The sequence below is a fragment of the Saimiri boliviensis genome, chromosome 14 (genome assembly GCF_048565385.1).
Source record: "Saimiri boliviensis isolate mSaiBol1 chromosome 14, mSaiBol1.pri, whole genome shotgun sequence".
In the NCBI taxonomy this organism is placed as follows: Eukaryota; Metazoa; Chordata; class Mammalia; order Primates; family Cebidae; genus Saimiri; species Saimiri boliviensis.
Window position 1 is genome coordinate 63,276,016 of NC_133462.1, and position 18,284 is coordinate 63,294,299.

The 18,284-nt window shown below is 41.5% G+C and overlaps 1 protein-coding gene across 2 annotated transcripts in view; it reads right to left on the bottom strand.

Annotated features, from left to right (window-relative positions):
- KCNH1 (potassium voltage-gated channel subfamily H member 1) overlaps positions 1-18,284 on the bottom strand; it is a 440,752-nt gene that overhangs the window by 399,864 nt on the left and 22,604 nt on the right. For both annotated transcript variants that reach the window (XM_074385133.1, XM_074385132.1), the window contains exons 2-3: positions 17,205-17,328; positions 12,784-12,890 (exon numbers count right to left, since the gene is read on the bottom strand). In XM_074385133.1, coding sequence (XP_074241234.1) covers positions 12,784-12,890; positions 17,205-17,328 — 231 coding nt within the window. The remainder of the gene's footprint in view (positions 1-12,783; positions 12,891-17,204; positions 17,329-18,284) is intronic.

Genomic DNA, 18,284 nt, shown 5'->3' on the forward strand with positions numbered 1-18,284 from the left:
CCTAAAGACTTACCTTAGACCACATAGTGGACAGTAAAGAGCAGGGACCAAGACAGGCCCTGCCGACCACGGCCTGCAGACCATGCCAACTCAGATTTCAAACTTCATCCATTGCTAAAGGATCCCAGAGCCAAAATCCAGTTTAGGAATTCACCAATTTGACTCACATGATCAATGCACACATGGGCCAGAAACTGTATTTCTTTCTTTTTTTTCTTTTTCTTTTCGAGATAAGAGTCTCACTCTGTCAGCCAGGCTGAAGTATAATGGTGCAATTCCAGCTCACTGCAACCACCACCTCCCAGGTTGAAGCAATTCTCCCACCTCAGCCTCTCAAGCAGCTGAGATTACAGGCACCCACCACCATGCCCAGCTAATTTTTATATTTTTAGTAGAGGCGGGGTTTCACCATGATGGCCAGGCTGGTCACCAACTCCCAACCTCCAGTGATCCATCCGCCTCAGCCTCCAAAAGTGCTGAGATTACAGGTGTGAGCCACCACACCCAGACCAGAAATTATATTTCTACATCTCTCTCCTTAAAATAAAATTCCAAAAGATCCAATACAATGATAAACGACAAGGCATTGAAGAAGGAAAGGAACACCACAATGATTCCCCCATACAGAGCTCTCCAGAAAAGCAGGATTCCAAGCAGTTTTGGGCTTGGATCACATTAGTGCCATAGGAAGCTCAATTAATGTGTTTCAGTACGAATCCTTGTTTGTGAGCTGGAGTGGAAGATAAATGAGTTCTTTCTAAGCACTGTCTTCATCCACAGAAGGAGGTAGGCAGGGCTATTCGGACTGGCTCAAAGAGGGCACCCACTCAGGTATCAGCAGGCAGATATCTGTACAGTCACTTGCTGGCTTCCCAAAAATAATTAGGAAAAATAAAAAGCATTTTCTAGTCATAGAGGACATCACAGCAAGAAGCACCAATTTATTCTATGATACAAAATTAAATGAGACACAAAGCAATCCTATGTTCTTTTCTTCCTAGTTCTTATATTCCAGTTCCTACAACAGCATCTAGAAGAACTAAATAACTATTCGTTGAATTTTGCATACCTGGAATAATACTTAGCACACTATTTTATAACCATTTTCAAATCAAAATAAAGTAACTATTTCCCCATGTTAAGTATGTTTCTTATGTACCAGGCACTGTGCTCAGCATTTTACATCTATTACTTTGTGAGCTAGAAAGCAGATAACTTGCTGAATCTTAGAGATGAAAGTAGTTCCTCAAGAGGTCACCTGGGTTTCTGTGTCCACAATCACATCAAACTCCGTACTATACACCAGAGACACACAGAGACAGAGAGACATCTCTAACACTAGGCTTAGTTAGCCAATCTAGCTTGACAATAGCTAGTTTACAGAGTTGGCTATACCACCTATTCACATGCCATTCTTTTTAGATATCATTCCTTTTCAGTATCCAAATATATATCTTGTACCTAAAATTCATACAATCAGGACACACTGCCTGGGAGTTCATCTTGAGCTGACTATAGGGGCTTTTTGAGGGAAAGGCCCTCCTTTTTCCTGATCTGGTGTTTCTCTGTGGAAGAACACCTTTCAGTGTAATACTGGGTCTTTTTCCTGGGTTGGTTGGCAATCTGGGAGACAAGAACTGGATATGTGTAGCTTGGCACCTTCGCTGCTCTGCTCCCTATCCTATAAATGTTAGGGGGAAAGGCGAAAGGCAGGAAGGATGGCAGGTAGGAGGAGAAGCCTGCAGCTCTCCATTACTACCTGTGACTTGCAGGTAACTCTGTCTGATTCTGCGGTTCACTTTTAGAAACTCACTTTCCCACAGGTATAAACTACATTCCACAGGATCAGCTTTATTAGTCATAAAAGTAGTATTTTATCCTTTGTTGCAGCAGTTCCCAACCTTTTTGGCACCATGGACTGGTTGCACAGAAGACAATTTTTCCATGGACCAGGGTAGGGGGATGATTTCAGGATGAAACTGTTCCACCTCAGATCATCAGGCATTAGGTTCTCATATGGAACAGGCAACCTAGATCCCGTGCATGCACAGTTCCCAATAGAGTTCACGCTTCTATGAGAAGCTAATTCCACCACTGATCTGACAGGAGGTGGAGCTCAGGTGGTAATGCTCACTCAGCTGCCGCTCACCTCCTGCTATGTGGCCCAGTTTCTAACAGGCCATGGATTGGTAGCAGTCTGTGGCCTGGGAGCTGGGGACCCCTGCTATATTGGCATGATTCCTTTATCTCTCTCAGTTGGTTCTGATCATGGACAGGGAAGTTAAGTGTTACATACTGACCCCCCCAAAGCTTAACAGCTAAGGACTGTTTCCTTAAATAGATCCTAATACACCCAAAGGGCAAGAGACCTATCTACTTTCTCTGTCTTGCCACCGGGCACCCCTACTTCCTGGCATTCAATGTAGTATTATGCACAGGATCATGTGAAGCCATTGCACTGGTTCACTCCAGGGGGTACCATCATGGAGTTGCATGACAACCTTGGTGGGTAGATGCTTTAGGAATGCTAAATTTAAAAAAAAAAAAATCCTATATCCAGTGTTTTCAGTCACTCAGACCAGCCTCCATCCCAAACTATCACTACCCAAACAGTCTAGGAAAGAGAGTAGAATGGGCTTAAATTTTCATTTCTAGAATTCTTTCAGAAGAGAACATAAGTCCCTCCTAGGTGGTACAGGCCAGTTTTTCAACCTTTTCCACTTAAGAGCAAAGGAATTTTATTTAAGGAAATACAATTTAAAGATTCAATATATGAAAGAAACAGTTGCTTCAAGGGAACATGAACCATCTGGAACCTGGAGCCCCACACAACCCACTTTCCCTTCTGCCCTCCAAGGATATTCGAGAATCCTTTGGCTCCATTCAGACATTGACTTTCATGCAGACAGAATTTGGGACAAGTAGGCTACAGGGGTCTCTCCTAGAACCCAAATTCTGCAGCAGGATCCATTCCATCAAGATGTTAGAGAGGCAATAAACACAAATATTGATACACATACACACAAAATCAGGAAGAAGTTAAATTTCTGCCTTTTCACCCAAGTGCCTACTATGGAAAAACTGAGAAAAGTAAGCATATGATATCCTACTGTAAAAAGGACAAAGGGTCAATGTTAAATCCTTTATTAAAGAAAGATCTATTTACAAACTCAGGACCAACACAGCACCTGACAACCCTACTGATGGCAGAGGCTGCTGCTGCTGGGAGGGAGGCTCTTTCCAGGATGAGGATGCCCAATGGGAAGGCAGTTCCAGGTTGGCCTTTTCCTGGTCACTCTGATTCTCATCCCTTGCATAGCTCCCTTAGGTAATGTAGTAATGAACCTGACAACCTAACCTGGTTTTGAGGTTCCTCAGCTTTTGCGGCCAGATAACAGAACAGCAAGGCTCAGATGCATGAGAGAATTTTTGGCCTCCATCAATCTTTCCACCCTGGGCTTCCTCCCAAGTACTCTCTGTAATCAGGCATCTGAGTATCAAGACCATATTCAACAGCAATGGAACAGACCAAGCCACTGTGACTGGCTTTTGGGAAGGGCTGCATTAGGACCAGAAACTAGACTTGGGGATGGTAGCCTGCCACAGGAAATAGAACAATTGGGCTGGGGTCAACTTTATTGAGACAAATGATAAGTACAGAGAGGATGAGACAGCACCAGAGGGACATAATGGCCACTGGCCATTAGAACATCTAACACTGACTCCCAAGCCCTGAGTCTGAGCCCTTTATCTTCAGTTATTGGGAGCCTTGGCCACATCAGTTTAACTTCTCTCACCATCAGCCTCTTCATTTGTAAAATGGGGATAACAGAGTTACTTAAAATAAAAATACCCACATGTCTGATCCATAGATGTTTAAAACTATCACTTTCTTTTTTATTTTTCTTTATTTTTCTTTCTTTCTTTCTTTCTTTCTTTATTTATTTATTTTTAGATGCAGTCTCGCTCTGTCACCCAGGCCAGAGTACAGTGGCGCCATCTCAGCTCACTGCAACCTCCACCTCCCAAGCTGAAGTGATTCTCCTGCCTCAGCCTCCTGTGTAGCTGGGATTACAGGCGTCACCACTGCATCTGGCTAATTTTTGTATTTTTAGTAGAGACAGTGTTTTGCCATGTTGGCCAAGCTGGTCTTGAACTCCTGACCTCAGTCGATCCACCTGCCTCAGCCTCCCAAACTGCCGTGATTACAGGTATGAGCCACCACACCTGGCCCCAAAACTATCACTTTCCTTTCTTCTTTCCTCACCTGTAAGATGGAGATGCCCACTCTCATTTCTCAGGGCTGTTTGAATGACTTTAAAACAGGAAGTATCTCAAAGTGTTTAACAAAACTCTGAAGCTGCCTCTGCCTGCTTTGAGGGAAGAGGGCCAGTCTCAAACATAACAAAGCAAAACTAGAAAAATCAAAACTTAAGCCTCAACATAATTAAAATTGCATTGATGAGCCCAAAACAAGACCTAAATAAATGGAGAGAGTTACATTGTTTGTAGATAAGACAATTCCATTTTATAAGATGTCAAATCCCTCCCTCTAATATATAAATCTAAGGCAATTTCAATCTGTCTCAGCTGTTCTTGTATTTGTTTTTCTCTGACTCTGATGAATTAAAATTCAATTCAAACAGAAAAATTAAGGTGTAAGCATGCCCAATAAATCCTTGAAATTATTAGAAAGAAAAATGATAACAGGGACTGCCTACTACAGTAATTAAGAGTAACTGGCACAGGCCTCAAAAGAAAAAATATATATGTATCATTCATTGAGTACTTACAATGGGGTCAGGCCCCTGAAACATTGTGGTTTACTTCTCACAATGACGCTAAAGGTAGAATAACTACTATGATATTATTCTCATTTCAAATGTGGGGAACCCAAGTGGGCAAGTATCCTAATCAAACCCACATAGCTAATAAATTACTAAAGGATTCCTAGAGAAGGAAAAGACAGAAACAAACCCACATATGTGTGAATGAGACCTTAGCATATAAAGAAAAGGGCATTTCAAATCAGAAAGGAAGAGCTGGATTATTTAAAAAACAGTAATGAGACAACTGAATAAGCAATGTGGAAAATGTTAGATTGTTGCTTCACATAACATACAAAAATAAATTCAAAATGATTTAATATTCTAAATAGTTTAACACAACTATAAAGGTACCAAAAGGAAAAACTGAAGCATATTTTTATTATTTAGGTAAGGAGAACTTCCTAAGCTTTATATAAAACTCAGAACCAGAAAGAAAAACAATGACATAAAACTTTTTCACTTCTAGATGGAAAAAGAAAAAGTTAAAAGAAAAAAATGTTCAAATAAAGAAAAATGTTTTTCAATATGTCTATGATTTAGCATCAATATTCATTGCATATAAGCAGCTCCTATCACTGAATAAATGAAAGACAACCCATTCAGCAAATAGACAAAATGTGACTGCTTTGCTTATTAGATTTGTCTCCACAACTAGACTGTAACCTCCTCAAAGGCGGAGTCAGTTTCTTACATCTCTATCTCTGTGACCTACCGGTCCGGCACAGCGCTGAGCCCACGGTAGGTAATCAATATGAAGTTGGCCAGCAGCTTCTCCTTGCCGGCTCAGCAGAAATGCCATCAAGATGCCTTTCCCCCAGCTTCTCTGACTGGAGAGCTGATCCAGAGTTCCCAGATTCCAGGCCACCAGCCACACCACAGATTGTGGAGTCACACTCTGAGGAGTGTTGTCCAGAGGGTGTACTGACTGCTGTTATTTAGGGTTAATACTTCTTGATTTTCTTGTTTGAAAAATTGAAAAACTAATTGACTAGCACAGGAGTGAACACATAAATATTTACTGAATGCGTTCGTTAATGACAACTGTCATTGATGTAAGAAAATCAGGCCAGACGTGGTGGCTCAGGCCTGTAATCTCAACACTTCAGGGAGGTCGAGGTGGGTGGATGGCTTGAGCTCAGGAGGTGAAAACCAGCCTGGCCAACATGGTAAAATGCCAACTCTACAAAAATACAAAAAAAAAATTAGCTGGGCATGATGGTATGTGCCTGTAGTCCCAGCTACTTGGATGGCTGAGGTGGGAGGATGGATGGAGCCTGGGAAGCAGAGGTTGCAGTGAGCCAAGATCGTGCCACTGCCCTCCAGCCTGGGCAACACAACCAGAGCCTGGCTCCAATAGAAAGAAAGAAAGAAAGAAAGAAAGAAAGAAAGAAAGAAAGAAAGAAAGAAAGAAAGAAAGAAAGAAAGAAAGAAAGAGAGAGAGAGAGAGAGAGAGAGAGAGAGAGAGAGAGAAAGAAAGAAAGAAAGAAAGAAAAGGAAATCATACAGCATACTAAGCATGAGGCAAGTAACAATAGGAAATATATAGCACTACAGAAATACCAGGTTTTTCAAGTGGCCAATATAGAAATCTTTCAAATAATCCATCCTTCAACAAATGTAATGGCATTCCAAATCACACCATGAAGTCTTCTGCTAATTACTCTCAACTCCCTAAAAGATAGGACAAATATTAATGCTTATCAATAGAAGATCCTTACAGTCAGGCACGGTGGCTCATGCTTGTAATCCCAGCACTTTGGGAGGCCAAGACAGATGGATCACAAGGTCAGAAGTTTGAGACCAGCCTGGCCAATATGGTAAAACCCTATCTGTACTAAAAAAAAAAAAAAAAAAAAAACATTAAAAATTAGCTGGTCATGGTGGTGTGCACCTGTAATCCCAGCTACTCAGGAGGGTGAGGCAGAAGAATCACTTGAACCTGGGAGGCAGAGGTTGCAGTGAACCGAGATTGTGCCATTGCACTCCAGCCTAGACAATAGAGTGAGACTCCGTCTCAAAAACAAAAAAAAAATGAAGATTCTTTCTACAAAGTTGTCCTTTCAAACCCTAAAGAATGGGACTGGGGAAAAAAGAACAAAAACAATGTATTAAAGGCTTGTAAAAATGAGTAAGAAAATCCCTAGAATTAAATAGGATATATGGGCAAAGAATCTGAACAATTACATTTAAAAGGATAATTTTAAATGGATAGTAAATAGGAAAAAAAAAAATCCTTCGATCTCACCAGCATTAAAAAGCTCACTAAACAAAAAACAAATGTTGGCAATTTAACAATTTAAAAGTTATACTATTCAATGCTGATGAGGTGTAATGAGCCAGACACTCACATTCTGCATAAGTACTTGGAAATGGGTTCAATTCTTCTGGAAAGCTATTTGGCAATAAGTCTCAGAAACCTTAGTTTACATTCCTTGACACAGCAATTCTCAACTTCTAGGAAATATTATATACTGTCAACAAAATATCTTCGTGTAACAATTTTTACCTCAGCATTGTTTTTAATAAAGAAAAGTGAGCCTCACAAATATTCAATAATAGAGGAAGCATTAATAAAATTCTCTCTAAATTGTATTCATGAGGAATTTTAATAATGGAGATATTTTGTGATAATGACTAAATAAATGTATGATTTTTTTTTAATTGCATTTTAGGTTTGGGGGTACATGTGATGAACATGCAAGATTGTTGCATAGGTACACACATGGCAGTGTGCTTTGCTGCCTTCCGTCCCCTCACCTGTATCTGTCATTTCTCCCCATGCTATCTCTTCCCACCTCCCCACCCCCGCCCCTCCCCCATTCCCCCCAACGGATCCCCAGTGTGTAGTGCTCCCCTCCCTGTGTCCATGTGTTCTCATTGTTCAACACCCGCCTATGAGCGAGACTATACGGTGTTTGATTTTCTGCTCTTGTGTCAGTTTGCTGAGAATGATGGTTTCCAGGTTCATCCATGTCCCTACAAAGGACGTGAACTCATCGTTTTTGATGGCTGCGTAATATTCCATGGTGTATATGTACCACATTTTCCCTATCCAGTCTATCATCGTTGGGCATTTGGGTTGGTTCCAGGTCTTTGCTATTGTAAACAGTGCTGCAATGAACATTCGTGTGCACATGTCCTTGTAGTAGAATGATTTATAATCCTTTGGATATATACCCAGTAATGGGATTGCTGGGTCAAATGGGATTTCTATTTTTAGGTCCTTTTTAAATTGTATACATGTGTAAATCTCTAGTACGTAAAATGTGCACAGAAAAAAACAAAAAGGAAACACACCAAAATGTTAATAGTACAACAGTACTTCTCTCTGTCTGTTGTGTGTTTTTTTCTTTATATATTTTTCACTCATTCATCATCGTAAACGTGCATTAATTTAAAAATCAGAGAAAAAAATACGCTTTAAGATAGTGACAGTTAACTTTTTAAAATCTCAACAAGAAGAACTTTTCCCTCATGGAACTCTGTATTGCTTTAAAATGCTGAAATGTTTTACTCTATTGAACAGAGAAGTTTGAAAGTAGAAGCAAACTCTATTCCACAGATATGAAAAGGAACATGAAACCCTCCTTCCTCCCTCTGACTCATTTCTGCTCCCCGTGGACTCCTCTCCCCTGCTCACTCCCTGGCTCTGATGCCCTCACTTTGAATCACCCCATGTTGTTTCTCTCTTGTACTTTGAATCATGCCATGTTGTTTCTCTCGTTTCTTGGTACGTATCAGGTTCCTTTCAAAGTCACTCAGCAAACATTCATCGCCTCACTCCTCAATGCCAGCTCTGAGCCAGACACTAGACAGTTTTACTTCAGGTTAGAGGATGAGTTTCTGTCTGGAAAAGCGGGACTTCCTACTTCCTGGGCTCTGCCTGGGGCTCCCAAACTAAGGGAGGAGCCCATCCCTGGACACCACTGACAAAGGTCCTATGCTGCATCTCCTCCATAGCCCCCTGGACATCTGTCAGTTCAAATGCCTCTTCCCCTGACCAGGCCACTATCATTTTGTTGTCAGAGGGATTCCTAGCAGCCGCTCCACCTCCTCTCTCGCTAAGCTCCATTCCATCTCGATGCTTTAGCTGAAGCCATATTAATTTTTCATTTCTTTTTTAGAAGGGTTTTGCTATGTGTCCCAGGTCAGATTCAAACTCCTGGGCTCAAACAATCCTCCCAACTCAGCCTCCAAGTAGCTGGAATTACAGGCATGAGGCACCACCCCTCGGCTTAGAGACATATTTCTAATATGAAATCCAATGACATACTTACCCTCCTTAAAATCCCTCAATACCCCTCACCCCCACCGCCTTCTCCACCACTGCTGCTTTTGAGACAGATTCTAAACTATTTAACCTGGCTGTGTGACTGGCCCTTCCTAGCCTCTCTGACCTCATACTACGTCTCATGTATTTATATTTCTACACACACACACACACACAAACACACACACACACACACACGTATGTATTAGAGACAGAGTCTCTCTCTGTCACCCAGGTTGAAGAGCAGTGGCACAATCGCAGCTCACTGCAACCTCCGCCTCTGGAGTTCAAGCAATTCTCCTGCCTCACCCTTCCGAGTAGCTGGGATTGATAATCCACCACCACATTCAGCTAATTTTTGTGTTTTTAGTAGATAATGGGGTTTCACCATGTTGACCAGGCTGGTCTCGAACTCCTGAACTCAAGTGATCCACCTGCCTCAGCCTCTCAAAGTGCTGGGATTATAGACATGAGCTACCGCACCCAGCCCCTCATGTATTTATATATTTATTTACTCCATGAGTTTGGGTGGAGCACTTTCTATGTGTCAGGTATTGGGCTGGGTGCAAGGGGTACAGCCCTGAAAGAGACGCACCCTGTTGGCTTGGAAGTCAGTCTTCACTACAGCAGCTTTCTGTCCTTGCTACTCCAAGTGTGATCTGTGGACTAGCAGCATCGGCATCACCTGGGAGCAGAACCTCAGATCCTTTGCTAGACCCTCTGCATAGAAATACACATTCCATTCACTGGTGAGTTCTTACGCATGTCAAAGTTTAAGAAGCATTGCTTTGTGTCTCTTGAACCCTCAATGCTCTCTCTTCCTGCTGCCCTCTTCACATGCATTCAGCCTGGGATACTCTTGGCCCTGATCTTTGTCTAACTCCCCTCTATCCTTCCAGTTTCTGCGTGGCATTTATGCCTGTTAGGAAGACTTCATTCCCTAACCTCCTAAGTTGGGGTTATGAGCCACCTGTGTGGTGTCGCCATCAAAGCACTTATGGCTCTATTCCGTGGATGCTGCCCCTTCCCCTGCAGATGCTGTAAGAGCAAACACTTTGTCTGTCTCTTCATACTTGCATCCCCAGCAGGAAGCTTAGTATCTGCCATAAGGTAGTGAGTCAATAAAATCTATTGAAAAAAAAAAAAAAAAAAAACCCACACACAGAGAATCCAGTGCAATTGTACAATTCCCAGGCTTAACAAATAAGTTCAAGTTTCTTAATTCCTCAAGAGAAGATGGGATTTGGAAGTAGAGAGCAGGTCCTAGGAAGAAATCAACATTATCTGCATCATTTCCTTAGTTTCATGGCTCATGTTTTATGTACAAGCTCAGCCTTGTCCAGAGCCCCTGCGGCCCACTAGGCATCTTTGTGTAAATTAGAAAGAGAGACCAGGCGCGGTGGCTCACACCTGTAATCCCAGCACTTTGGGAGGCCGAGGTGGGTGGATCACGAGGTCAAGATATCGAGACCATCCTGGCCAACACGGTAAAACCCCGTCTCTACTAAAAAGACAAAAAAATTAGCCGGGCGCGGTGGCACACGCCTGTGGTCCCAGCTACTCGGGAGGCTGAGGCGGAAGAATCGCTTGAACCCAGGAAGCGGAGGTTGCAGTGAGCCGAGATTGCTCCACCTCACTCTAGCCTGGTGACAGAGCAAGACTCCGTCTCAAATAATAATAATAATAATAATTAGAGAAACTCCTTCCTCAGCAATGATGCAATTCCAGACCAGGGTCCATGGAGGACTCAGCAAGCAAATCACAAGCTGGTTTCCACTTCCCTCTAAACAGGGTACAGCCTACACAACCATATGTGGTGGCCCTGCCTTGAACCCACAATAAAACTGAGAATGGCCGTGGAGCAAACACTGGAAACCAGTCCTGGTGCCACGTGACCTTGGATGAGGAATTAACTTTCAGCTGTGCCTATTTTATAGAGCTTAGAGAATCTACATTTTTAAAAAACAGTCATGCCTTACACAAAGCTCACTTTCTAAAGGTAAAGGCTAAGGTAAAAAGTGGACATAACCATAATTCCTCTTGAAAATGCTTTAATATCACCCACAAAGAAGAGCCTGAGGCCCAGGTTGACATGCCACTTTGGAGACTTTCAATAAGCCTACCGCAACCTTCAGGGAGGAAAGAAGTGCTGATTCTTTGGTAGCCCATCATTGGAACTAGTTGGTTTTCCTGGGTAGTTCATGTCTACCTAAAGTACAGAACTTCAAATATCAGAATCACTTTCAGCATAGTAAGATACTCATAATACAGGCTCTTCGGCCCCAGAGGGAGCTAGCAAAAGGCAGACCACTGTCTCCCATCTCAAACTCTGGGGTACATGCTCACTGAAACAAATGTCAAGTGAATTATTAATGCTGCCAGTGTGGAAAACTTTTCACCTATTCCATTAGCTTATGACACATGTACAGACCATGTCTTTCCATTGAGAAAGCCACTATTGGTATGCTTCTGGTAAGAACTGTTGCTTTGAGTTGAGTTGTGTTCCCCCATACTGGAAGGACTGGGATACAGCCCTTCACGGGCTTTCCCCTCATTCCTCTCCTAGCTAACAGTGGGGTGGGAACTAGATCTGCTGGCAGAGAGAATAAACTGGAGCAAGGCAACAAGAACTCCATGTGAAAGCTGTGGTAACAACCCTCTCGGACTTGTGAATGGCCAGTGCTAATCTCTCAGCTCAGCATCTGCAAAGACCACCAAGCAAACAATAAGCTCAGTCACCTACTCCAATACCCAAGACCCGAAAAAAGTCCCAGCTCTTCCCAGATAAAAACAACACAGGCCTTTTACTTTCCAGGGCAAAACATATCACTCAAACCTGAATGCAACCAGATTAAACAATTATCCTCATGTGCCACAAGGACCACCCTGGAATTGTTCAGTTGAATCAATTTCCTACCAATCAATCCTACACATAAAGCATGGAACTTCTTACAAAACAAAATAGTGTTTTTAAAAACAGAAACACACCACTATCAATACCCATATAGCCTTGCTAGTGCCATATGCCCTACTTCCATACTTCTGATACAGCTAATCTTTAGCAAGAAACCTCCTAAGAGAAGACGAAGTTTTATACTTATGCATGGCTTATACTTATGTTGACCTAAAACCTCATTAACATACTTTGTGGAAGTAATTGTAGCCAAAAACAAATACAAATTAAGAATGCATTGTTGTTAATACTGGAGATAAACTTTTACTTAGAAACTCTTAATTAGGCACCCACTGTGTTACTTGTGCTAAGTGCTGTGGAAGATAGATACAAAGATGAACTGGACAGAATTTCTGTCCCACCTTCTCTCTCCCTTTTTGAGACTCTGTCTCAAAACAAAACAAAACAAAAAGTCTACAAGTACCTTAACCTAGCAACTCACCATATGTAAACCAACAGGGAAGAACACTAACTCTTAGCAACAACAAAATAGATCAAGAAGTCTTAATTTGTCAGTGACAAGAACCTCATCAAATATTCCTACTGTTTCCTTTATGAGAAACAGTGTAACTGATTAATGCATATCATTCATCCCAGCATACACAATGACTTCAAGTAACAGCATTTAGCTGATGGGAGAGAAGAAAAACCAAGACAGCAATAGAGGAAGAGGAGATATTTTACTATTTCGAACACATAAAGGTATGGTTTAGAATGATCTCAATACTCACTGTTCTTCTTGTACATCAAAATTTCAAAGGAATTCATCTCATAATTCTCAAATGTTTGCCGTACTTTTTCAATAGTATCTTTATCAGTCAGCTCCCCATACATAAAACTGCAAACAACCAAAGAACTCAAGTTAGATTAGCAAGTATTCATCATTCTACAAGCATATGTGAAATATCTGTTCTATATTCAGCACTGTGCTAAGTACTGTGGAATACACACACACAATGAAAACATTAATGGACTCAAAAAAATTTACTTGTTCAACTGTGAATAAGACTTTTTCATTGCCTCCAAAAACTAACATTCTGATGAGAGATACATACCATAAAACAGCAGATCAGAAAACAGTGGATTAGAGAACAGTGTGATCACTGCCACAATGTTAGCACACATAACGAATTACAGAACACACAGAAAGGGCACCAAGCACTCTATAGTTGGTCAGAGAATGCTTCCCAGAAGTAAGGATAAATTAGGTAAAAGGGGCAGGAAAGAGGTGAAATGGCTGAGAGAAAGAAGGAGAAAAACATTCCAAACAAAAGACAAACCAACTGCAAAGGCACAGAGGTGACAGATTAATTCCAGACTCTGATTATAGTTCATTTCAATATGACTGGAATATAGACACTGAGAGGGAAAGTTGCAACAGTTAATAAGGAGAAGTAAACAAAGGCAAGATCATGAAGGAGATCTCAGCATTAAAAGCCATGGGAAGTAATTTGATCTTGATCTTGAAAGCAATGGGAGCACATGGCAGGGTTTTAAGCAAAGGAGAAACGGAATTAGATTTTGGTTTAGAAAGGCAACTCTGGGAGATTTCCTGGTAAAGATGGATGAGTGAGTTTATACCACAGATTTTTCCTTTTCTAGTCCTCAGCAAAATAAATTCATTTATTTAAATGTACATGCAACTTATTAGAGAAAACCTCAGGATAGTAGAAGGTCTACCTACTAACATTAGTTCTCAGCAGAAGCCAGAAAAGCACCGAAACTATTTTCCTGGGCCCCACACTGAATCTGGTCTGAAGATCATGGTTTGTCCCTCTGGGAACAGGATATACTCCCAATTAAGCGGAATGAATAATGGCATAGGAGACTAACGAAATGCCAGAGGAGAAGGGAGAAAAAAACATCTTTCAGTGGGTCTGGAAAGTCCAAGTCTCTGGCAAAGGCTGCCCATGGGCCCAGCAGGCATCTCCCCTGGCAACCCCAGGCTTTCAGACTGCAGTAACAGGAAAGAGCAGCCATGATCACGCCTCAAGTCTTAGGTAATGCACAAATTGCCACGGGTTCCCAAACAATACACTTCTCATCTCCTATGACTGCAAAGGAAATATAATCTAACTTTTTTTGATGACTTGAATCACAGAAACAGAATTTCAGAGCTACAAAGAACCTCAGAGATTATCAAGTACAATTTCTTATCTAAAACGGAACCACCAAGTCAAGCACCATGCTTAGCTTGATACTGGAACAGCCTTGGGCTTACTACAGGCTTCCAAATTCTGGTACCCAATAAGAAGAGAGTCCTAGCCGTTGACTTTGTGAATTCTGTATCACAATTGTTATTTGATGTCCCTTCTCAGCACCCTGAGGAATGTGATTATCTGTGGTTGTCCTTATGCACTCATGTAGTACTCTGCTTTCAGGCTGTACTCTTTGCCTATAAGGCAGGAAATAGAAAACTGAGCTTGCTGAATCATCTCTAGAAAGAAGACAAGATCAAGACTAATTTAGCCCTGACTGAAAATAAGAGGATTTTTCTTCTTTCTCTTTCTAATTTTCTAGATAAGTAACCTCCATTTAAATGAAGTGATGGTATATATGCTAGCAATTTCCTTAACAAGGTAAAAGAAATCCCTGTAAAGTTGAATTTTCAAATAAATGAAGTGCCATAATTACACCAGTTTTCATTTGTCTTGTTACTTTTTCAAGCTGTAGGTTGCCAGTAGTTTTGTTTTGTTTTGTTTTGTTTTGGTTTGGTTTGGTTTGGTTTGGTTTGGTTTTGGTTTTGGTTTTGAGACAGAGTTTCGCTCTTGTTACCCAGGCTGGAGTGCAATGGCGAGATCTCGGCTCACCGCAACTTCCGCCTCCTGGGTTCAGGCAATTCTCCTGCCTCAGCCTCCCGAGTAGCTGGGATTACAGGCACGTGCCACCATGCCCAGCTAATTTTTTGTATTTTTAGTAGAGTAGAGGTTTCACCATGTTGACCAGGATGGTCTCAATCTCCTGACCCCGTGATCCGCCCGCCTCGTCCTCCCAAAGTGCTGGGATTACAGGCGTGAGCCACCATGCCTGGCCTGCCAGTAGTTCGAAGTTTCCTTTACCTGGATCTTAGATTGCAAATGCTTGCAATGTCCAAAATAAATAAAAGAGACTCCTGAGCTCTCAGGAACATAGATAGCACAAAGGTATGTTTACTTATGGAGAAGGGATACCTTCAGGTAATTCAATAAGTTGATGAGAACTGTGCATAAAAGTTGGCTAAATTAGCAAGTTATTTTATTTGGTTTCCTTACAGTGTCTGATTATAGCCAATAAGTAGGAAGGTAAGGAAAGGCTGTTCAAGTCACACTAAAAAGTGAAGCTAAGTCTCTCAAATTGTTCTGATTGTATATGTGCAATACAGATAGAGATGTAGGTGCAGATAAATAGATCTATAAATACTTAAGAGGATAACAGCACATGAAAAATATAAGATAATTCTATAGCATTAAGAATTATAATTTCTAAACCTTTGAATGGTCAGTGGGAAGAATCTTCAATTTCCATTTCTCAGTCCCCAAAATCTAAGATTTAAGAAAGTGGAGACCAGGCACAGTGGCTCATGCCTATAATCCCGAGCACTTTGGGAGGCCAAGGCAGATAGATTATGAGGTCAGGAGTTTCATATCAGCCTGGCCAAGGTAGTGAAACCCCATCTCTACTGAAAATATATAAAAAAAAAAAAAATACAAAATAGCCAGGCATGGTGGCGGGTGCTTGCAATCCCAGCTACTCAGGAGGCTGAGGCAGGAGAATTGCTTGAACCTGGGAAGGCGTAGGTTGCAGTAAGCCAAGATCGCACCACTGCACTCCAGTCTGGCAACAGAGTAAGACTCTGTCTCCAAAAAAAACGTGGAAATATTTTCAAAACGTTTGACACTTTCCTCTTATGAGCTCAGACACTTATTTTATTTTAGAAAAGTATTTTATTTTAAAATGCTTGTCACCAATGGAAAGTGACATGGCTGATTTAATAAGTAAAAATGCAACTTCTGAAAACAGAAGACTGTTTGGTCAGAGAGGCTTCTCTACTCTTCACAGATGAGTTTGCTTCTTGATTTGGCATGAATGATTCCGCTTCATGCAAACACTACTGAAGACAGAAGATTGAAGAAGGCAGAGACTAAGGGGAGCCAAAAGGCTATGGTGGGCCAAGACCTTGCCAGGGCACAGCAGGGGAATGCTGGCAGGATCCAGGCTACATGTCTGGCTAAACACCTGGAAGACTCTTTAAAAGAGCTTTTCTAACACCACGGCCCAAGGGCACTGCTTGGTTAGAAACCTCATAAAAATATACCAGCTACACTGTTAGTACAATTTGCTAAGAGTGCAGAGAGAGAGATGTAACAGCATGAATTAGAAGGCAACAAAATATTGGTTCTCTTATCTTTTTCCGAAGTAAAAAATTTTGGCTGAAGCCGGTCATGGTAGCTCACAGCTGTAATCCAGCATTTTGGGAAGCTGAGGCAGGTGGATCACCTGAGGTCAGCAGTTCAAGACCAGCCTGACCAACACGGTGAAACCCCATCTCTACTAAAAATACAAAAAAAAATTAGCCAGGTGTGGTGGCACGTGCCTGTAATCCCAGCTACTCAGGAAGCTACATCAGGAGAATCACTTGAACCTGGGAGGCAGAGGCTGCAGTGAGCCAAGATCACGAATTGCACTCCAGTCTGAATGACAGAGCAAGACTCCATCACAAAACAACAAAGAATTCTAACTGAGGAAAATCTCTATAAACAAGGCCCTTGTCTCCAACACTGTAGCTACTCTTCTAAAATGCTCATACATTTTTCAAAATTATTTTAATCATCTAAAATTCCATTTCACTGTATTTGAGCCCCTTTCACATTTAATTTCATCTAAAATGCCATAACTTTTGAGTTCACATTTTATAGACAGAATGGTCTTCCTGAGTTCTTCTGGGTTCTCTCCCATCTTAGTGACTGCGAGTTGGTCAGTTTTGGGAACTATGTTTTACATCTGCTTTGATTTTTCCAGTACAGTACATGAACTAGAGATAATATGGCAATAAAAATTCCTGTGAATACACACTGGATGAGGTAAAGGCAATTTCCAAATGCAGTAAGCCATTTTCTTTTCCCAAAAGATACCATAGGAGATTGTTCACCAGAACAACCCCAAACATAAATACCTGCAGGTGCTGCTTTTTTGCATCACTTCTGCCCTGTGATAGCCAGACAGCTTGCAAAATCCATCATTGCTGTATACGATAGGCCAGTCCACTATCTGAGCATTCCCCAACACAAAATTAGTATCTGTTAAGGAAAAAAAGGAAAAAAGGGTACATGGGCAACACATTAGTTGAGATTCAATGAGGACATAAATAATGTCAAGCAATCCAGATGTTTCTGTTTCCCTCCAAAATTTAGACTCTTGAACAGGAATGTGGCCCTATGAGGCGTACAAAAGAACAGTGTTTTAGAACTGAATATTTTGAATGCTAAGTGCTAAGATCACTGTACTCCAAATAGAAGTTAGAAAAGAAAGCATACTTAACCAACCAACCGATGACTCCTGCAGAAATCCAGTGGATTCCCATGAGACATATTCAAGTCCTAATTTTTCATCCAAGTGAAGGTATACTAATAGTATGGAGTAAGAGAGAACCCAAAAGTAATTTTTTCTGAGCTCTGTCCAACATCTTAGCCTTTCCAGTCTTTTGGCCAGAAGCTAAAAATGTGCCTTCTTCACCCTAACCAGGAGTTGCCCAACCTAGGAGGTCTCTCAGGAAGGTAGAGGAAGGAAGTAGAGCACTGCCTCATGGACACACACCACCATGGAAGGCTCTCCTTGGTAAGGAATACTAACTAGACCCTCTTAATACTAGAGCTTTGTAGAGGCTCATCCAGATGCTCACATAACAGGACCTTCTTGCTGAGCTTGAAATTCTTGCTGATTTAGAAATGCAGCCACAGAGCTGCATTTTGGGGCTCTGTCACACAGCAGTAGCCTACCACACACTCATGATGCAGGGTTTAGGTAGGCCAGTGTGTTTGGCCTGCTTAGTATGTTATGGTCACACTGCTTCCCACATTTTTGAAAATCAGTCCTCAATACTTTTTATGCTCAGGAAATCAACTGTACTTCCTTTCTTTTCAAGTACTTCAACTATGCAAATAACATCCAGAACTTAAATGTAATCATTATTTTAGTTTGGCCCCTCTTTTCCACAGACAACCCACCTACTTCCCCTACCCTCCAAAAAATGAAA